The 22,415-nt window shown below is 45.2% G+C and overlaps 1 protein-coding gene and 1 pseudogene across 3 annotated transcripts; one reads left to right on the forward strand and one right to left on the reverse strand.

The window, feature by feature from the left end:
- The first annotated feature begins 449 nt into the window (after positions 1–449).
- Positions 450–4,975, forward strand: LOC119270276 (cullin-1-like). Of its 3 annotated transcripts, XM_037552270.1 has the most exons (9): positions 450–585; positions 1,858–2,011; positions 2,111–2,204; positions 3,128–3,313; positions 3,429–3,476; positions 3,554–3,739; positions 3,830–3,916; positions 4,267–4,353; positions 4,446–4,975. In XM_037552270.1, exons 2-9 carry the CDS (start codon positions 1,884–1,886, stop codon positions 4,530–4,532), a joined length of 903 nt encoding a protein of 300 aa, XP_037408167.1. In that variant the 5' UTR covers positions 450–585; positions 1,858–1,883; the 3' UTR covers positions 4,533–4,975. The 3 variants fall into 3 exon arrangements, with proteins under 3 accessions (XP_037408167.1, XP_037408165.1, XP_037408166.1); XM_037552268.1 differs by having other exon boundaries at positions 1,858–2,204; XM_037552269.1 differs by lacking the exon at positions 450–585 and having other exon boundaries at positions 1,840–2,204.
- Positions 4,976–5,517: 542 nt separating this feature from the next.
- Positions 5,518–16,724, reverse strand: LOC119272930 (annotated as a pseudogene).
- Between the last annotated feature and the right edge of the window lie 5,691 nt (positions 16,725–22,415).

The following is a 22,415-nucleotide window of genomic DNA, read 5'->3' on the forward strand; positions in this document are numbered from 1 at the left end:
TTATAGAAGAAATTCCGTGAGCACCGCGCGTTCGTGCCGGGACTCGAACTCGGGTGGGCTGGCAGCAACCTCAGCTGCCCAGCCAACGGGTCGACGCCCCGTCCTGACGACGCGCTGGATAGGGAGATGGGATTGGGAGCATGGTCCTGCAGGTGTTTTTCTTTCTTTTTCTCGCGCAAACTGATTTGGTTGATTTATCATGCTGATTGCGGGTTGAATACGCAAAAACACATGGATCTTTCTGCAAAATTGCCAACAACATACGAGCAGCAGTGACAGCCGTTTTATTATTAAATTAAAATTAAAAATTAAAAATTATTAGGTAAGGAGTAAAGACTAAATCATAAATATTATATTAATAATAATTATATATGTATATCTATCTATATATATATATATATATATATATATAGGTCCAGAAGTTATTAAAAAGGAGCGCACCAAAGTGCCAAACCCCTCGAAAAAGCTGAAACCCCTCCCCCCCTCAGTCCCCCATCCGCCGTCGGCTGCCCTCCCCACCCCACCCCACGAGACGACGGCGGCGGCGACGACGGCGAGCAGCACCCGTTCCTCTCCCCCTCCTCGGTAACCTCCTCCACGTCCTCTCCCCGCGCCCCTCCTGGTTGATTCCGCTTTTCCGTATCCGATCGATTCGTGCTCCGTTCCGAGCAGTCTGTTCGCTCCGCCGTGGGTCGGGAATCCGAATCCATCTGCCTGGTCCGTCCTCGAATGCGTCCGTCCCCGTCGGTCTGTTGCGAATCCCGTCGCCTGCTCGCCGTCGCTGCCTTGCTGAATGCCGCCGCTGCCGTAGGGTTTAGTTTTTTTTTCCTTTCGCCGCGGCGAGACCGACGGGGTCATCGAACCCTCGCCGCCGCGCGGCCTCTCCCCTCCCAGGCCTCCTCCGTCGAAGCACGGAAGCGGTTCTATCGTGTGGTCGCTGTTCCTCCCCTCTGGCCCGCTCTACCGGACTGGTGTGGAGTGGGGAGTGGGGAGGGGAGATTCACCCATCTAGGTTCGAATTTTCCTTAGTAGCGACTAACCCTAACTTGCTCGAATTGTAAATAGGTTTATCCTGGTATTTTCCTATTTTCCTTGCTGGGAGCAATACTAGTGCTAATCCAAGGTGGGATGTTTAACTGAGGCCTCATGCTTCCTTGTTAGATCGACCCTGTTCGTGCTTTCTTGATACATGTCTTGTTAGATCCACCCTGTGTGCGCCTTCTCGATGCATGTAGTATTGTTCTGTTACTACAAATTAACAGTGAATGCTGAACTTTGGTTAAATTCTCTTCCTTAATTTGTGCTTGTATAGTTGTATTAAGCACACCCGTTCATCTTATTTTGGATATAAGTAGGCTTTCTATTGTGAATTGAGTGTCACTCATTTGGTGGGGACGCTTGAACGCTAACCTGCCCACCAGGGTTTGACTGCCATTAGCAGAATTTATTTGGTGGGGTGCCTGGTGTCTCGTATGTTCTTGTACAAACAATCCAACAAGTGCTAGTGCCTTGTGGCCGAGTCTTCTTTCATATATACAAATAGGCTTTCTGTTTTGCATCATATGTTTATAGTTAAATATGGAAGACTTGAATGTTGAAATGCGTAGACAAAGTTTCAAATCTCCTTGCAGAAGTTGCGGCCTAGTTTCCTAAATGGCACATGAAGGCTCCTGGAACATTGTATATTAGTGAAATTAGGAGTATTGTTTGTATGGTATCGTAGGCCTTTATTGAGTTTGTATATCCAACTATGTTGGGTGATATTATTAATACCAGAAATTGATGCCTTTTACATAGTAAACAATTGTTAGATATCCAACATAATAGTTCTTCTTACAGATATTTCCATTGCTTCAGTTCACTGCAGGAGCAAAGCAGTAAAAATGAATGTGCACCTCAGCTTTGAGGATGGCTGGAAGGTCCTGGAGCAGGGCATTGTGACATGTTCAAAGATTTTGGAGGGATCCACTGGTACAAGGCCTACTGTTGCTGAGTACATGAATTGCTATGAGTATGATTCTATCATTATCACGTGTAATATGTATATCTTAACTATTACCAGTGAAGCACTTAAATTTGTTGCACATGATATGTCCATATACTTTTCCAGCTGTGCTTATAGAATGGCGGTGCAGACAACCAGCTATTGTGAAGAGATGTACAATGGTTACAAGGCTACACTTGCAGAATCTGTTCGTGCACTGGTACTATGTCGGCCTTTCATTCCATTTCACAGTTTTCTATTGCCGAGTCAGTATTTGTAGTTCTAACCAATCGATGCATTTAAGAGTGAGGAATTGATAAATGAAATCTTGTTTTTTAACTACTGACTTTTGTTTCCTCTGTTAGATCATATCTGCTGACCTAGTATTGGAAAACTTATTTAGGCATGGACGCATGTTTCTCCAGATCTCAGTGTTGGACGGCTTATGTCCATACTATCATAACATTCACAAAAGTTTAGTATCATAGTGTTGTGTCATCTTGAACCAAGTTACAAACCAGATAATGTGAGAACAGATTATCTTTGACATATTGTGTAGGATTTCTTGTTGTAAAAGGAAACTTGGAACTAATTTATTTGCATTTGAAAACTAAGTAGAATATTGTGATTTATGTTGACATAGCTATTTCACAGCACTTCCTGCGTTCTCGTGATAGTTCTTAACTAAAGCACCAAAAACAAACTAATGAAAGTGCTGCTGCTACGCTTTTCAGACTACAGGACAGCAGGTTTGATATCATACTTGCACATTCTTGCATGCATATGTAATTTCCATGATATCATACTCCCTCCATCCATATATATAGGGCCTAATGTGTTTTTCGAGATTGCCTTTGACTATTGATAAGATTGACACTATACGAGATGTATAATGTGAAAATTATATCACTGGAAGCTCCTTTCACGTATGAATTTGACGGTATGCTTTGTGTAACTTGCATGTCAGATATTATTGCTCTAAAGTTAGCCTCGTAAAACGCATTAGGCCCTATATATATGGATAGAGGGAGTATATAATTTCCATGTATCTCTTTGCTTTGGATGTTAAAGAAATGCCTTTGTTAGCATCAAAGATATGCATCATTCTTCCCTCTGTTGACTTTTTTCTGCTTATGTACTTAGGTTTGCCCCCATCTGATGCACCAGAGAGACGGCTACCTTTTGAGACAGCTTGCGAAAATGTGGTCTAACTATTGTATCATGGTTAAATGTGTATCTGGCTTCTTCAACTATTTGGACCGTTGCTTTGTTGAGCAAAGAAAGCTACCTTGTCTTGAAGACACTGCTGCCACTTCTTTTTTCTCTACAGTAAGTGACTAAGTGTTGTGCGAGAAATATTTTTGTTTTTACATCTGTTTGTTTTTATTACATGTTTCTTACACATTTTCTACCTAATATTTATGGACTTTTTTCCTTTTGCTAGGTCTTTTCCTTCTTCAGTCATGAAGTATCAGACGCTCTGCTGACTTCGGTAATTCTTAGATAGCTATTTTTGCCTGGTTGTTGTTAAAAGCATTTTCTTCTGTACATAACAATTGATTGATCCAGATTCGCCAAGAGCGTGATGGAATCAATGCTGATATGGACATCTTGATGGGCATTATGCGTGGCATATGTCGCTCTGAAGTCAAATCCTTCATGAAAAATGCTGTTGTTCAAGATACATATGCTTACTACTCCAGGAAAAGTTCTGAATGGATTGTTCAGTACCCTCTACAAGATTACCTTGCCAAGGTCAGTAATTTAATCTTAACTAATGGGTCAGTAGGTGTTATTTATTTCTTTTTAGTTTCTTAACACTGTTTATATGTGCGATATCTGTAGGTTCAGGATTGTATGGAGAAGGAAACCATGAGATTGATGAGCTATCTGAGTATTGCTGAGGGTGATAGCACAGAGCTCTGTTTGAAGGTTCTCTTTAATTAAGAAAAAATAAATATGTTTTCACTTTGCAGCTTGAACATGTCTGCCTTCTTCCAGTAGTAGTATGTAGGGTTGGTACCTCTTCTGTTGTGTTATTTGATGATTCATATTCGGTTTCCAATATCTGTGTCCTGGACATTTGGTTCCTAGTATTTTGGTCCTGCTTCTAAAATGCCCAAATAAGATGTTAGTATGAAAGTAAAATACGTTATTATGATTGGCTCAATTAGCAAATGTCTTAATTGTCTTCGACCACAGAAATTCAACTGCTTGAATCATGCAAAATGCTATTTCCTGACATATTTCTGATCCTTCTACTGCCTCCACTCCTGTTGCAGGTTGTTAGTGCTCCATTGATGCAAACTTATGACAGCTATGCAAGAGAGAAACAGATTGGTGGCCAACTTTTGCTTCAAACATACAAGGTGAACTCAGTTGCACTCGCATCATCGTTTGATACTACATAATTTGTTTTTCCTTTCTGGATTACGACTAACCATTCCATTACTCATATCAGACTGTAGAGGATGATCTGCTGGCCAGATGCAATCGCTTGACAATTGACAGCGGTGTGGACAACAGTTCTGGCAGTTACATGGAGTAGAAAGGAAATGTTCTTCAGCTAACATTCATCGATAACCAAGCTTACATACAGGAAGGGGTTCTAGAACATGGCCTACATCTGGGGGAATTTTTTGTGTGGTTCGGTTTTTGGTACCAAAGCAGAGCTCGTGTACTGTGGATTTTGTTGGCGAGGTTTGGCTAGATTAAACGCTATACTGAATCTGCAGGGGATACCTCTTTAGGGCCGCCTCCTACCCCATTATGGTTAACAGCATTTGAAATGTACATGATGGCGGGTCAATTTATGCCAATGGCAGTTTATTTTGATTGTCATCTAGCGAACATTAGGCCGGTCAGCACCTAGCACTCTTAGTGGCTGGACATGGAGTATGTCATGACACCAGAATGATTGGTGCATTGCCTGTGCCTTTGGCGTGCTTCTGATGCTGTCTATGGTTTAATCTTATCTATGACTTGATGCTACTTATCTGTGTTTGTGTGCTTGCCTGCATCGCTAAACTGTAGATTAGATGGGTTTCTGTTTGTTCCTGGTTTAGTTTGCCGGTAAGGTTGCAAAGTTGCTATTATGACCTAGAGCCAGTGTGTGGTAATTGTTTGCATTTTTAGATTCTATAAACCCAACTTGCATTATGAATGCTTCATGGATCCTATACCTGCTTGTGGCCTGATTTTGAGTGATTCTCACAGCATAATCGTATGTGAATCTCATTTTTTGGGAAGTGCTGAAACTATTTCAGCAACATTCGAAGAGGGTACTTGGCCATAGTATTTATCCTTTGCATTCTCTTACTTTCTAGTGATGGATAAAGGGTTTTCTCTCCAATTGATTGAAAGAATAACCAGTTTGAAGTCCCTTTATCTGTACCTTTGAAGTGAATATCAGCTTCCGATTGATGGAGAGTATAAATCAGCCTGGAAAGACGATAGAACACACACTTTTAATTGGCAAATTGTACATTACTGCCAAGCGTATTCAGGAGCAGCAGATGCACCATGAATCTTAATTACTTGGCATTACTGCACACAAGCATGATATAGGATTGTACTTCTGGCGGTCTAGTTGGTCTTGTGAAATGCAGTGCCTTCTTGCCCTGGAGTTTGTTGGATGTAGTGATGGCTGTACTCACCGTGGTTGTACCTCCGGTACCAGCATGGCTCGCCGTCGGCAACGAGCACTGGCAGTGGGTCGAGCTCGACGTCGTAGGTTCGCCGTCGGCAACGAGCTCGATGTCGTAGGTCGGCGCATAGAAGGACAAGATGGACAGCTGGTCCTTCTCGCTGTCGGTCACTGCCCGGAGCTCGACGCTTTTGTACCTGCCGTTCGTGAGCACCTCAGAGCGAGTCGCCCAGGTTGACTACAAGGGCGTGCAGGACGGGGTGGACGGGCAGGCAGGTGCAGCCATTGACCACCTGCAGTCATGTGCGTCCAGCATCCTGCTGGAGCACGGTGACTGTGCTTCCGTCGGAGCACGCACCGAGCCCCAGCACCAGGTCCGGCCGCGGGCACGGTGCGTACAAGTTCATCGGCACCGCGTCGCCGAACATGACCGTGAGCGTTCTTGGCGCCAGGGCTAACGTCTCGGCGATGTTCCCCAGGAGGCATAGGCAGAGCGCCCTGATCTCGGCAGAGTACCTTTTGAGCGTGCCGGCGTGCAGCGACGGGCGCGGCGACAGGGAGTTCTCGCCTTCTCGGCCATGGCGGCGCTACCGGCTAGAGGGAAATATTTATGTGGCTTGATACAATATATTCAAAGCCATTCAATAGTTTTCAGGATTATTGGATTCATATTTTATACATAGTAAAAATAAATCCAATCCAAATAGTTACTGATTTAGTTCAAAGTCCTAAAAATAAATACTTTTAAGCCTCTAAAAATATTGGTTTGTGTTTTTTCCCTGGACAGTATTTTCAAGGTTTAACATTAACATTTTCTTGGGATCATTTGAGGAGATTTTTAGTTTTATCATTTAAAAAATGATTTCTGAGGCTTTGGAAATTTCGTCAATTCAAATTCCTTTGAATTGAAACATGATGCATGGATGCTCACTGATGCAACTAATTACAAAAAAAATGTCTAGGGCTGTGACAGAAAGCTTGGGCTGCCAGATGAAGGCCAGCGACAGGGCGAGCACCAGCGTTTTCCACCAGTCGGGCTTCTGGTGGTCGTCGAAGGCGAAGGCGTGGCCGTAGCCCTGGATGCCGCCCGGCGCCAGCGGCAGCATAAAGAACTCGCTTGCCAGCCTCTCCATCTCCTCCAGCAGCTCGCCGTCGATGCCATGGTTCACCACCTACATGCGCGCGCGCACGCACACACAGTTGACTTTACAGTTATAGACGATTGATGAAGTGCTTCAGTGGGCGGTTGGTGCATGCTGCGGACCAGGAAGAAGCCCCGCCCCTCGCAGGCTCGCTTGAGCTTGCCCAGATCGGCTCCGCCGCCGCGCCGGAGCTCGCCGTCGTCGTTCCCGTCCGCGCCCGTAACATGGAAGACCCGACACAAGCCACACAACCCACAAAGCTAGAACATGGCACGCGCCCGTAACAAAAACCGAAGATCTCGGGAACTTAAAAGGACCATCATCAGGTGGCAGCAGCAAAAGGCTGTATACCAAGCCTCTAGCTCCGGCCAAGCACCAGAGGTGTCCCTCCTCCCAAATCCTACTAAGAATAGCTGGACACTCCGCGCTGCTCCATTAAACACACAATCATTCGGATGCTTCCACAACATCCGGAACACCAAAGTGATCAGCAAGTTAAGCCCCCGTTTGAAGATACCTAGAGGCAAAGAATTGATTCTCAACCACCAATTAGAGAACAAGTTATCTTCAGTGTGTGGTGAGAAGTCTGGTAAACCAGAGTGACGGAAGAGGATGCACCAAACTTGTCTAGAGAAGACACAGTTTCTCAAACTGTGTTGGATAGTCTTTGGTTCTTGATCACACAGGGGGCATTAACTCGGGTGGGGCAATCCCCTTTGCGCCAATAGTCAAACATCTATTGTGCACTTCTGGCCATAGGAAAAATTGAAACTGTTATGTACAAACAATGCGTATGGTCATTTAATTTGGTGTCGTGTTCTAGAAGCTAGACATAATGATCATGAAATTATGAATAATTAGAAGTAGCTCCACATGGCCCACCGGGACAAACTACGGTCTAGCTGTTAGCTAGAAAGTGATACAGTCAATTACACTATCGTTGAGATTGACTATATAAAAACCTGTAAGAAAGAGATATAAAAACGTGAAATTCGGAGATACAATACTTTTCATAATAATGATACTGTGAGAAAAAGAAAGAGAGCAGAAAACGAAACAGTGTGTGAGCGTGAGCTTTGGAAGACAGGAGCTCATGTGTGGAGTGTGGCGTTGCAAAGACCGGGCTCCATGGACCTCGTTTTACAAAAAATAATTAAAATATGTTTATAAGTTTCAAAAATGTCAAAAAAATTCTACAAATACATATACATATTCTTCAAGTATGTATAAAATTTCGTCAACTAATTTGATTATTTGCAAACTATACGAAAAAGAAAAATACTTGACACAAATACTACGAAGAAAAAGCCTATTTTAATCCGTGTGCTTGTCTTTTTTGTGTACATCACATATGAATATATATGTTCATGAAATTTTATACTGTATACTATAAATATATGTCTACATGAAAACTTTTTTTCACATTTTTTCAAGATGTGGAAAAGGTCTTTTTTTCTGAAAAAAATAAAGAGCTCAATGGAGCTCGGCCTCTGCAGCCACTTTTCGCTCATGTCTGACACATATGCGACCTCACTAGTACACCAAGAACGACTTCATATTTAACAATGAGATACCCAGATTTCTATACAATTTAAATCACTATTTTTTATTCTAATCTGTTTTTTACAAAATATTATATCCAATCTTCTTTTATAAAATATTACAAACTTTTGTGGTATTGTTTAACAAAGAGATACACAGACTTGTAAGCCAAAAGAGGCTTCATGTTAAAAGAGGCTTCATGTACTTTAACGGGAAAATCATGACAGATGGCGTACCACACACTAGAGACCAAGATGCATTATACTATACAATATTATTACCTGAGGTACAAAATGTTTGTCATGCATTAAAAGAGTTGTCAACGTGCCTTGCAGAAAAATAAAAAATAAAATTGACAACGTGTATTTGAAAAATCACTGTGTAAAATTACTCTTACATTTCTACAAACACGCTTAAAATATTTAATACATTTTTAAAATTTATAATTATTACACACTAATTTTTAATACATGTTGAGCAGTTTTCAGAATACAACGCTGTCGTGGAGAGCCATGGGTGAGGATTTTTCTTTCACAAAATAAATATGAAGGCAGCGTATTTGTACGCTGTTGTAGAAATGTAAGAGTAATTTGTACGCTACCTTCATCCTCATTGCCTTCATTAGCATTCAAATACGCTGCCTTCATCTGCACCATATTTGAACGCTTGGACAAGTTGTAGCACCTATTTTATGTATTTTTTAAGTTCAGATACTAAACTAACCGCGACGAACAAGTTAAGGCATCTATATATGGTGTATTTAACTCTTTAGATAAATAAACAAATGTAATGCATGATAATTGAAAGAAGACAACGTTAGTGATCCTATATTTATGGCGATTCATGCGAATGAGAACCACTGCATGTAGCTATATTAATCTCCGTTTAATGGGCATCGCTAATGATTTTTTTTTAGAAAAGGAGGACGACCCCCGGCCTCTGCATCTGAGCGATGCATACGGCCATTTTATTAATTATTGACACAAGACCGTACAGAGTCATACAACAATATGTCTAAAGCCACCAAAACAAGCAACAACTGTCGCTATCCCTATCCAGTTGATGTAGGGGCGCTGAAAGTCTGGGCCTAATACCAAACAGACCACACAACCAAACCTAAACATCTAAAGACTTGAGGTCCCACCCAGGACGCCTGCCTGGTATGGGCACCCACCAGTCCGGCGTGCTTCTCAACCAGGACCCCTGCCGGGTATGAGGCCGCCGCAGCCGCCTGCCACCAATCCATCTTCAGAGTTGTACTGCTGCACCGACCTTGCCAGGCCTATCTGCCATCAACGCCACCATGACGCCAGACAGCTTCCACCTCCTGCACGAGTCCATCTCCGCGCATCAGACGCCGAGTGTAGGGATGGCAACGGGGCCCCATACCCGCCAAACCCATGGGGATTTCATCTATTAGGGGGTGGGGATGGGCGAAAAACATCCCCATGGGGATATTTACCAAAGTAATTTATTTCCCATAGGGTACAACGGGGATGGGGACGATATCCTATTCCCCAGACCCAATACCTATCGGGGACCCGGTTAGTAATTGTGACACTGCGGTCAACCTTAAAATATTCATAAACAAACTTGCGAAAACAAAAAAAAACTCTGAGCAAAACCTTAAACCTATCTCACGTCCTCACCTCAGCTGCCACAATGACCAAGAAGTCAATACGACCTAGATATGCATTAGCAGGACAAGGACAACACCATTTATGTATGTTGATTATAGGGTGTCATATTATGTATATGAGTATTTGTTTATGGGGATGGGGACCCTAATGGGGCCCCGTTCCCCAGTGGGGCATGGGTATGGGGAAATTTCATCCCCAGTCATGTAAACGGGGATGGGGATGGGATGATAGGGAGTAGATGGGGATGGGGATGTTATAGGTATCCCCATAGGGGATTGTCCCCATTGCCATCCGAGTCTCCACAGCGCCACGCCGCCGAGATCCGCCACCATCAATGTGTAAGATGAAGCACCGTTCCACCAAAGTCGCCGTCCTCTAGTCCCTCGAGCCCGTGTGCACCTCCAAGAATGACGCCCCTAGGAGGAAACGACACCAGAGAGCCGCCATCATTCGATCTACTGATCTAGGGTTTTCCCCGGAGGTAGCAGAGAGTGGCCTTGAACTTCTCCACGACGATGCCTTCAGGAAGGCAACGACGCAGACAGCGTCGCCATCGCCGGCCTTGGCAATAGCCAATAGCAGGTTTTCACCCGGATCTGATCGAAGACCTCCGTCCCTCGTGCACGGGTCGCTGCCATCCTTGCCGGGATCTGGATGATCCCGCTGCTAGATCTCAGCAAGGAGAAGCCCCCCACCGAGACCCGCCGGCCAAGCAGGGGAAGCCGAGACCGCGCCCGCAGGATCAGATCCGCGATGGATCCATGCCCGCGTCGCCGCCCCGGAATCAGCCCCGCACGCAGCCGCCACCGCCTGCCGAGGCTCGCCGCCGCGTGCCCCGCGCCCCGCCACCGCTCGCCGAGGCCTGCCACCTCGCGCCAAACCGCGAGCGCCGCAGGACACCGCTGCCTGCCGCCTAGATCCGCTGCCCGCGGAGGAAGGGGAGTCGGGAGAGGGAGTCCCCCCGCCGCCGCCGTCTGCCACGCGGGTTTCACCCGGCGGCGTCACCCGGCGGCGGCGCGAGGAGGGGAGAAGGAGAGGACGGCGGCGGCCCTAGGGTTGGAGAGCCCCCGAGTCGCCCCGGGCGGGGGCGACGCGAGGGACGCGCATAGGGGGATTCTGAAGCGATTGATGATCAGGATCAATCGGGCATCGCTAGTGATAGACATGCATCAGCGAGAGGAGCAGACGGTTGCATGCAGGTTGCCTAGCCCTAGTTTCATGAAAGAAAATTTGGCTCATGATAATTTAGACACGCCTTGGTCGCGCTACCTTAGATTCCCGTCCAGAGAGGTTTGTTTATGACTATGGCTTTTGCAGTTTTTTTCACTTGTGGCTTCCTCGCCCTCTCCCATTCTTTCCTCCTGCTCCATCAATTTTTCCAACGAAGCTCGACCGCCGATTTGCAATGGAAGCCGGCTTGAATACCGTGGAAGAAAATCAGGCCAACTTGGATCTCAACTGATTGCTCTTGGGAGAATTCGGACACTAGAAGGTAATTAAATTTCTCCACCTATCTGTGCTCGCTCAATTTTAATATAGGTCGTTTTTATTTCAGATTAATTAAGTCTTTCCTATAGCCTCAGAATGGATTCGAACGAGTGAGAAAAATAATAATTCATGGTCTCGTGAATGACGTGATATCTTCATATTTTACTCATAAATTAGGGCATTGTGTTTTTTTGGACTGTCAGTGGAATTGATATGTCATTGATGTAGCACATTGATTGATTAAAAGTATAACAAAATACCAAGTACTCCCTCCGTGCGAAAATACTTGTCATTGAAATGGATGTATCTAGATGTATTTTAGTTGTAGATGCATCCATTTTGATGACAAGTATTTCCGGACGGAGGGAGTACTTCATAGGATTTTCATTGTTGCATGAAATGGATTTGATAAAAAAAAGGGGGCTCTGTTACATTGAGATGCTGAATTCGAGTACTCACCACTTGTGCAAAGAGGTTTTGGGTTCTACGCAGCCTCTCTGCATTGCATCGTGCAAAGTTAAGGCTTGTCTCTTAAAAAAAGGCTTGTCTCTTATAATCCTTCCCCCAACCCCACGAGGTGCGGAAGCTTGTAGCACTCAGTTTGCCCAGGCTTATGAAATATGTTTCCAAAAGTTACCTCAGATAATTTTTTAATCTTTGTATCTATCATATTTTTATTCTCAGTACCTATATTATTTAGTAAAATTGCTCTAACTATGTTTCTTCCTGCTAGCCATCGTCAATGGCTAAAATGATGGCTCAAGGTGAGATTAGTAGAACAGAGACTCTGAACATCAACAAATTGGAGAATTTGATGGGAAGGAAGCTAACTTACTATCGATCAATCTACAAAGATCATGATCAACGAAGAAAATTGTGCATAATTTTTCAAGTTCCAAAATATATTAAACAAGTTGACAAGTTATCTTACGAACCAAAAGTGTTGTCCATTGGGCCTTATTACCATGGAAATTCTTCCCTGCAGTTTATGGAGAAAGTAAAATGGAACTGCTTAGATTATGTTCTTAAACTGAACTGCAGAAAAAACTTGGAGGTCTATCTAACAGCGATGGAGAGTCTGGAGAAGCAGGCAAGGAGTTGCTATTCTGAGGAAGTTTCTCTAGGAAGTGACATGTTCCTGCGAATGATCCTGCTTGATGGATGCTTTTTACTTGTTTATCTTGGTGGAACGGATGGCTTAGATTGGTGCGTTAATGAACATAATGCATCTGGTAGTAATTATCAGGGCAGAGAACCACTTCAATACACAATAGCACAACCGGAGGAGATTATGGAGCATGCATCACACAAGGAACCAAGAAGTACTGAAAGTATGAGATTGCTTGCTGGGACATCATCCAATTTATGTTCAACGGAAGGTGTGGAACTTGACCATATTAGTACAGGCGAAGAATGCTATGACCGGAAGGATCCTGACCAACCCAAATGTGACCCGATTTCTGAGTGGCATCACAACCATGCATTTCGTGACCTACTTCTTCTTGAGAACCAACTATACCATTTTCCATTGTGAAGAGAATATATGGGTTACTTGTGGGAGAAGATGCTCCAGATCTACTTACTGAGAAGATATGTAAATATTTAGAACTCAATATTCAGAAGTACACAACAGTTGCTCGTAAATTTGATGGGCAAAAAGACTTCCACCACTTGCTCCAGTTGTGTCATATGTACTTCCGACCTCAACAAAGGATTTAACCAGAGCAACATTTTCAAATAAAAAACAGATGGTTACATCCTCTCACTACTTTGTGGCGCACATATCTCAAACGAAGTTATTTCGATGACATGTCCACCAATCAGCAGACACCTCATGTAAGTTCTTGTCAGACACTAAATCGGTGGCGACGAGCAGAACAATATCATGAAGCTGGAATTGAGTTTAAGAGCAAAGAGCACAACAAACATAATCCACCTTATCTTCTAGACATAACTTTTGACAAGGGTGAGGTGCAAATTCCATGCTTGATTATTGATGAAAATACCATTTGCCTCTTCAGGAACTTGGTTGCATTTGAGCAAACATGCTCGCAGTTTGGAAATGATGTCACTGCCTATATCTCTTTTATTTCCCAGCTTGCTAGTACACCATGTGATGTTGCACTGCTTTCTCGCAAAGGAATAATCCTGCACCACTTGCGTACCGATGAAGAAATGTCAACTCTTTTCAGTAGGTTGGGTAAGAATGTGGACTTTGATCAGAATGGTGCACACTATCTTAAATCGGTTTGCCGTATGCTGGAGGAGTATTATCAGAATCGCGTAAATAGATGGATGGCCTGGTTGTGGCATAACCATCTCAGAAATCCGTGGTTGGTCTTGGCGGTAGTAGCAGCAGCTATCGTTCTTCTCTGCACGGTTATCCAATTATTGTTAGCCTTGCTTGCGTATTTGGATCAAACAACAGATACTAATTAGGCAGCTAGGTGCGCACTGGTTTACCCAACACATGAGAAGACAGTCTACTTGTAGTTGTCTTAATAGAAGAATTGCTTCTGTGTTTTCAATCAGCAGGTTCCACACAATTTGAGAACATTGGGTTGAACACCTTTGTATTCCTCTAGGCAGATAAAAACAATGATGCACATCGCGCCATTGGAAGCCATGTTGTTAGTGCCGCCATTATAAGATGCCTTCTGGGATTCGTAAACAAGGGGTAAGAGTCCAGGATAAAGAGATCGATTCCATCCCCTTTGCTAGCCCTGTTCTTGCTTCTGTTTTTTTTATCTAGACCAGATCAAGCAATGAAGCAATTGATTGGACAACTCGAATCGAATGCCATCTTAACCCTCCTTGACCAAGCATCCATCCTTCTAATTTGAAGTTAGCGAGATGATTGATGGAGTACACATATAAACTTTCATGGGGTGATTAAACCACTGAAAGATATGGGGATTTGGCAGAGTTTAAAATTTAAATTATTTGGGATCGATCATTTGTGGTGAAAGATGAGATTGCTCATGAATTATTTTGGAAGAGCAAATCTGCACCATGTCATCATTTTGACATTTTACTCCATTATGTGTTGATTGCTGGCCGGGCTGATCTTACTCCGATCTGGGCTGTAAAATTATTTGGCTTGCAGGTATGTAGAGTTATGACTTCAAGTTGTAACCTGATGGTTAGTAGATTTCGTAGAATGGAGCATTTAAAATTCGTTTAAACATCTCGGTGGATCAGCTTTATGTATTTATTGTTCATTTTATGACTTCTGTCCTTTCAAATATGGCAGTGAATAATTTCTTTCTAGTAATTTTTCTTTGTTAGCGAGGCTCCCAAAGTAGTACCTTCATCCATTGGGGCTTGATCAACTTCTCTTATCCAGCTTCACAGTGCAAAGTTCATTGGGCAAATTCATTAGTAATTGGTGACTGGATCGATGCACATGTTGGCTTGAGTACATTGTATTAACAAGCCTTATGTCATCCATGTTCTATACCTGGTTTAACATATGTTCTCAGGTACTATATCAATGTATTAATGATTTACTTTTGTACTTGACATTGCAAAAACCTCATTATTTATTTAATAACTTTAACAAAAGATTTTTTTTTTCAAATTTCATTGAAGTGGTCTTACCAAATTTGCAAAGTTGCAACTAGCTAGAAACTATACCCATAGATTTATATGTTAATTATGATCTGCGAACAAATTTAGTGCAAGACATTATGTACTTGCTTTTAGCATTCTTTCTTCCATGCTAATTCTGAGTAGAAATAAATCAAGAAAAAACATTCCAATCCTAATATTGAAGAACGTATTGGTTTGGTTCAGAAAAGTATGCACAAACCTGACAATATCTACACATCTTTTACAATTGGTTAAAAGATGGGCGGTGCTATGCGTCGGCCGGCAGATCTTTTTAAAAGATCGGTCGCCTCGTGAGCAGTCCTATCTGGCAGATTGAGTGGCCGAGGGTCACTTTCTACCACTGCAACACATGTCGTGTTGTAGAAATTTTCCATAACACAGGTTATATTGCAGAAATTTTTGTAGCATAGGTCAAGTTGCAGATTATTTTTACAAGAGATGTCTTGTTGCAACTTTTTTTGCAACAAAAGTCTTGTTGCAATTTTTCTTTTTGCAACAGAGATCTTGTTGGAATTATTTTTTTGCAGCAAAGGTCTGTTACACTTTTCTTCTGCAATAGAGACCTTGTTACAGAAACTCGCTCTAACGGACAGCGAGCAACAACCACGTCGATCGAAAGAAAGGCTGGTGCTCCCTCGGGACGGCAGACACAACTCCCCATGGTGGACACGGACGCTGGTACTCCCTCGGGACGGCGGGATGCAACTTGAGTTCTGGCACACCGCGACACCGCGACGGCCGACGTTCATGGTGAAGGTGGGCAGCAGCGCGCGGCGACGCCCACGCCGGCGGTGAGCATCGGCGCGGTCGAAGCAACACGAGAAAGATTCGGCTTGACGGGGAGCTTGGGAGGAGCAGAGTGGTGGCTGCTCTCGTGGGGATCCGGATCCAGATTCCGCAACACACCCGTTGTTGCGATGGGAGGATTGCAACAAGCACTCAATTGCAAAAGGTAGTCTAGATAATACGTTGTTTCTAACCATCAGATTAAAATCTCGTCCAATGGCCGCGGAGGCGACGGACGCACGCGTGTTTATCGTTCCGCTGATCCCAATCATTTCCCTTAAAACATTGCTTCTGAAATCTATTGTATAATTTCTACTTGCATGGTGCGCAAGGCAAACCTTGCCATAACGAACTAAAAGGAAGTGGCATAGTGAGAAAAAAATGACCTCTTTGGTGGTGAATTGTTGATCACCCTCATCAACAATGTTGAGAAGGCCGCAGAGCAACATCTCTTGACTCCTCCAGCCAGCATCTGCTCCAAAACAATGCCTCCAGGAGAGAAAATGACACCGAAGGTGTCGTCATCGTTCGATCCGAGAGACCTAAATCTAGGGTTGTCCTTCAGATCATCTCAAGCGTGGTGACGCAACCTGCAACGACGATGCCTTGACAAGGAAACTTGGAGACGCCGCCATCGTCCACCATGACCAAAGTCAATGAGATTTTTACCGGTTGTTGCACCACCCCAATCTCGCTGTTGAGTGGATCCACGCAGAGTGTTGCCATGAAGTCGTACGCCGCCGCCGCCGGTGATCCCTGCAACCAGAGCAGACTTCTAAACGATGCCCTGAAGAGAGAGTACAATGCAGAAGCACTGCCATCGCTCGATACCGAGAAGAGTCTAGGGTTTCCTTTGGAGTTGCCTGCGCCGTCGTGGACCCCATCACCTCATCCTGTGCCACACGACGGCTGGATCTGACCGTGGACCATCACGTGCACGTCCACCTTCTGCATCAGATCAGATCCTCCTCGTCGCTCCTACATCGCCGCTGCCACCAGCCATCACCGCGCCGCCGCCGCGCGCCATCACCAAGGAGCGAACGTATGCACCGCGGCGATCCAAATCCATTGGCGAGCGCTCTCGCTTGGTCAAGGCGCCCCGCTCCAGCCCTGCACCGCGAGCGGAAAGGGCTCCTCCGCCACCGCCGTCATCCGCTCGGGCTTTGCCTGGCAGCCTCCTCGAGCGACGGCGGTGGGGAGGGAGAGTGATGCGGCGGCTCTCCTAGTGGCAGCGGTCGTGCGCCGCCGGAGTTGCCCGAGCGGGAGGGAGACGCGGGGGCCGAGTGACGCAGGGCGTTACTGTTGGCTGAAAGATGATGGCTCTCGGTCGCACAGTCGCCGAAAGAATCGATGACGGTAGAGCCAGGAAAAAAAGGCCATGAAAGAAATCGGCTACCTCATACACACACACACACACGCACGCCACAAAGTCCTTTGACCATTGCCGAACGCATCACGCACATTGTGCCCGCCTGTCTCTCGTCTTGTTGTTGCTCGCTCCCGCGCGCGCTACTCATGCTCCCCGCTGCACGCGCTAATTGCAGCTCCTCACAAACCGTCAGTGCTCTGGCATGGCTCGACGATGCCGACGTATCCTGAGTGTGAGCTTGTTGCCATGGAGGGCATGCACACGCCGGCGTTCTTCCACGGGTGCTCGCGCGCTGCTGCCATCATCCGGCCTGAGCCCACCAAAGGACGCAGTCATCTGTTGTTGTCTAGCCTACTCACTGAACCACGGTGATCACCGAAGACAAGAAAAAAACGAGAGAGAGAGAGGACACGAGGTTTCCCGGCGCACAAACGCCTCCGGCCACACGAACAGACCCTATTTCCGGCGAGCTCGAACTCTGCCACACACACCACCCCACCGTGAGCGCACATACACTCTCAGAGACTACATCATCTCTTTCTAACTCTTCTGTTACACTTGCACCGGACTCACACTTAAATAGCCTAGTACAGGAGACTCAACGCACGCAGTAGCCAGCCGCCATGATTGGGCCACTAACCCAACTAATCAGCTACATGCAGGCGCACGTACATCACCCACGCGATCTCTCCACAACGGCACAGCCACAGGACTTGGCCGCTAACAAACTTGCATGCACACGCAAACTCAACAGCCTAGCCACGATCCGCATGCAGCGCCCACTGATGCACGTCCGCACTCCATGGCTGCCCAACTGCCCGGCCGATGCTGCTGCTCGTTGCCAGCTCCGCGCAACTCAGCCATCACCAACCGGCCGCGATCAAGATTAGTGCTCACATCATCGGCGTCGAAAATGACGATGTTGGAGTCGTTGACCACAGCACGATCGTCGGGCTGCCACGGGGCGGCCAGGGCCACCCTAACGCCGATTGTCTTACGGGGAGAAGAAGCCCAGGGAAAAGGTGCTGCTGTCAGATGCGAGGGACTGCCCCGCCCAGAGCTTCTCCCCGGCGGCCAACTAGTCCTCTGCGGACGCGCACGAGAGGCAGACTCCAACGGCGATGGCTATGAGGAGGACCACAACAGCGGACGTCGCAGGAGAGTGCGGCGGAGGCAGCCGCGTGCATGTGCACCACAATGCAGGGGAAGGTGGAACAAGTGGCGTCCATGGCCTTCGTGGCGACCCACGGTGGCACGACAAGTCCGCCCCCACCGCCGCCTTGCCTCCCAGCATCTCTTCGGAGTGAACAAATTTTTTTACTCCGGCCGGCTGTGGCCGAGTATATTTAGGGATAAAGAGGCGGGTGGAGTAATTTATTATCTCCTCTGAAGCTTTCGAGGGATCGGTTATGTGCGGTTTAAAGGAGAAAACATAAAATTTTGCTCCTCTAAAGCATTATAAGATATAGGTTAGAGAGGCCCTAAGACACATGCACCTCCTCTCATTTATGTATTTACATCCTTTATTCGTCTCACCTTCTTCAAACAAATGTACACACATCTCATGATGGCAGCCAAGGCAGGAGTAGCTGAGCATTGAGAGCCAATAATGTACTTGATAGCCAGCACCGTGTGGCTGCCTGTATCTCCAGATTAATTAGCACTCTGGAGTGTTGCATAGATAGATATACCCATAGGTGTTGGATTTCACTTTTCAATTAAAAGATTTGTACTCATGTTTAAAAATGTTCACACGCACGCACATATATCGATATTTCGATGTATTTTTCCAATAAATGTTATTGTATTTTTCAAATGGATAAGGGAAAATAAGAAGAAGAAAAAGAAAACAAATAAAAGAAAAGAAAGCAAGAAGATAAAAACCCAGCAAAAATAAATAAGAAAAGGAAGAAAAGAAACACAAAAAAAACCCCTTATATGGGAGTGTCTACCTTATTATGGTCATTTTGGCTCTGTCAAAATGATCTTGTTTTTAATGACAAAAGTTCTTCACCCATGCAGAATATCTACTGATGTATGGTTTCATACATGCTCTATGCTTCATTATATAAAGTATCCACCATTGTTCACGGTGGTGTGTGTGTGCACTAGGAAGGGGTTGTAAGGGAGGTTTTACCCAACATGGGTGTCGGCATATAGTCTCTCGATTGGTCCTCCACCCTTCTCAACATAGACATAGTTTCGGACTCATATAACTTTACTATAGCCATTATGTCTTTTTTATTCTTTGTCAAGCTGCCCATGTTGATTATGTGCATTTTAGTCACGCAGAGAGGTCGGATATCACTCATTATGCAATATATCAATTTGATGCTACATTAGTAAAAGTGTCCTTCATGAAAAAAAAAACATGCCAGTACCATCTAGATGGAGGAGTAAGCTGGGGAGACCTCCTGTTGGACGCCCGTTGGCGTCAAATAGGAGAGGCTACGCCTGAAAGCAAGGGCAAATGGGCCGTTCGTGAGCGATTTTTTGTTTTTCCCTCTTCATTTTTAGTAGGATTTTCGCCAAAGTAAGGACCATTTTTATATAGAGTAACTATTAAAAACTTATTTGAAATAATAAAAAGAAAATAAAAAATGTTCAGTATGAGCTTAAAAAAAGTTCAGTGTATATTAAAAAATATTCATTGTATAGTAAAAACATTTCACCATATATATTAGAAAAATATTCAATGTGTATTAATTTTTTTCCTTATAGCGAAAACAAATTTACCATATATTCCAAAAGCTCAACGTGTATTACAAAAAATGTTTAGTGTGTATCAAATAATGTTGTTCATCTATACCAATATAAAAAGACCCAAATAGGCAGATCCAACAAATCCCGGCCGTCAAATCAGGTCGCACGTACACATTTATTAGTGTATTAAATAATTGTTCCCCATATATTAACAAAATAATTGACCATGTACTAAAAAATAAAAAGGAAATAAGAAAAAGATAAAAAGAAAAGGAAAATAAAGAATGAAAAAAATTATAACCAAAACTACAATAGAAAACAGAAGAAAAGTTGTAGCAACGTGGTGAAGGAGAAAACGGTGAGAAGCCCCCGAACTGGGCCGGCCCAACTGTCCTTGCTAGTGGGCGTCACGGCGTCCGTTTGACGTCAGCATGCGTTAAATAGGATTTGTCGAGGATGGGGGTGGTGCCTCGAGAATAAGGTGTCATCCTGTTAGCTAGGCACGTAAGAGCATCTCTAGCAGACCTATATAATGCCGACCCACAAAACGCGTTTGTAGTTCGCGGAAAAACGGCTTTGCGGGCTGGCACGGGCGAGGACAGAGTCAGACCCTGCAAACGGACCCGAAAAAAGGATATTCGCAGTAGATGCTCTTTTATGGGTCGGCTGTGTTCGGGCGCCGCCGCTTGGACCCGCAAACCGAAAATTCCCAATTGATCGAATTTGACAGCAATTCCGATAAATGAGTTCAAATTCAAACAATAAAACATAGTTGGCGCACAAATAAACTCATAGTTTTGTAGGACAAACGCAAAAGGACTTGCAAACGACCACGTCCGTCGCTCTTCACTCCCCACCACCTCCATCGAGGTCATCGCCGCCCCCGAATCCACCGCCGGCACTTGTTCCAACTCCGGCACCGAAATCACCGGCGGGTGCGCTAAATGCATCGGCATTGTTGGTTCCTAATCCCGATGAGAAACCATCGTCGACACTATAACACGCATCGGCCAAAGCAAGCATCCGCCTCTTCAAGATGTCTCTCCTTGCCATATCATGCCATTCTTTGGTGACGCCGTCCATGTCATTGCGGTTCATTGTTATGATCCTATTCTCTTCCGCAAGAAGCTTGGACATGGCTTTGTTCTCAGGGGCACGTGCTCTTCTCTCCTCAATGGATGTCATGTGCAACCCCTTGTCCTTGAGAAATTGTTACTTCTCATGCTTCTCTCGTGCCTTCTTCTCGGCCAACTCTTTCTTTGCCTCCAAGGTCTTCGCTAACATCAACTCATTTGATTGCACCATGGCATCTATTTTGTCCCGCAAGCTCGATGCCTCGTGTTCCCTCTTGATCTTCACCTTTGTCTTCTTGTCACCATCGGGCTTGTTCAAATTTCTTGGGCCACCATCATCTTCATCTTCATCCAAGTTTGCAAGTGAACCTCTCTTCGGTGGGGATTCTTTGTCAATCAACTTCCACTTCTCGCACTCTTTGAGCATATCCCAACAATGCTCAAGTTAATTTTTTTGCCTTCGAAAGCTTCCATGTCTTTGTATCTTCGTTGGGAAATTTTGTCCTACACATTTAAAACAAGGTCAAATGATGCAATCACTTCATATGATGCAAAATGAAATGCACAACTTGGAACGTGAAAACTAACTCATATAGTCGGATTTCACGGTTCCACTTTGAGGTGCATTGCGCACTTATTCCAAGCAAGCTACCCAATGGCTACGAATCGGCTTGATCACGTCCCAACGACCTTGAAGTGACCGAAAGGTCCGTGGTGTCCTATTGGGATACCTGGCCATCATGCAGAAGTATTGATCTTCGATTCTTTGCCAATATCTCTTCGAGGTTTGAGACGTACCCGTGCAAGCATCAAGGAACACCGCACTCCAAGCCTTGATCAAGATTTGATCTTCCAGGAGCGTGTAGTTCTTCGATCTCACGACTTTTCTTGCTTGCGCTTGCTCAAAAGCCCCTTCATCTACCTCCTCAACTTCTTCCTCACCACCGTGATCATCCACACCACCCTCCATTTCAGTGTAATCAAAAGCAGCGAACGGGGCTTGATCGATGCCGACGGCGTTGGTGTCCAACAAGTTCACGAACTCGACAGTGACATTGTTCGAACCACCGCTACATTGAGTGCCATTAAGTCAGGAAAACCACAATGGCGAAAAGCGAAGCAAGACAAAAGATCAAAGATGCATACCTTTCGGACATTTCATCGAACACCTCGCCTACGGTGGAAGCAGCTCCGTTGAACGTCATCGTCGGGGAACATGTTGCCGGGGCGGGGGGAGTGGACGAAGGCGGTGGCCGTTTCGTTGGAACCTTCTTCTGCTTCATGCCTGGAACCTTACTCACCTTCTCCGCCGGCGGCCGGGCAGATCACGCAACCGGATTGTCGCCCTGAACGACGACGTTGCCCTGCCGCTTGCGGGCAGGCGCGTTGGGGCCTTGGGCGACGGCGGGGGCGACATGGCCGGCGACGAG

Source organism: Triticum dicoccoides, chromosome 3A, assembly GCF_002162155.2.
Source record: "Triticum dicoccoides isolate Atlit2015 ecotype Zavitan chromosome 3A, WEW_v2.0, whole genome shotgun sequence".
In the NCBI taxonomy this organism is placed as follows: domain Eukaryota; kingdom Viridiplantae; phylum Streptophyta; class Magnoliopsida; order Poales; family Poaceae; genus Triticum; species Triticum dicoccoides.

Excerpts from the sequence above, each read along its gene's own strand:
- LOC119270276 (XM_037552268.1), top strand. The coding sequence starts at position 1,884 with ATGAATGTGCACCTCAGCTTTGAGGATGGCTGGAAGGTCCTGGAGCAG. Across the intron at positions 2,205-3,127 it reads CAGAATCTGTTCGTGCACTG|GTTTGCCCCCATCTGATGCA; the intron begins GTACTATGTCGG and ends TTATGTACTTAG. Across the intron at positions 3,314-3,428 it reads CCACTTCTTTTTTCTCTACA|GTCTTTTCCTTCTTCAGTCA; the intron begins GTAAGTGACTAA and ends TCCTTTTGCTAG.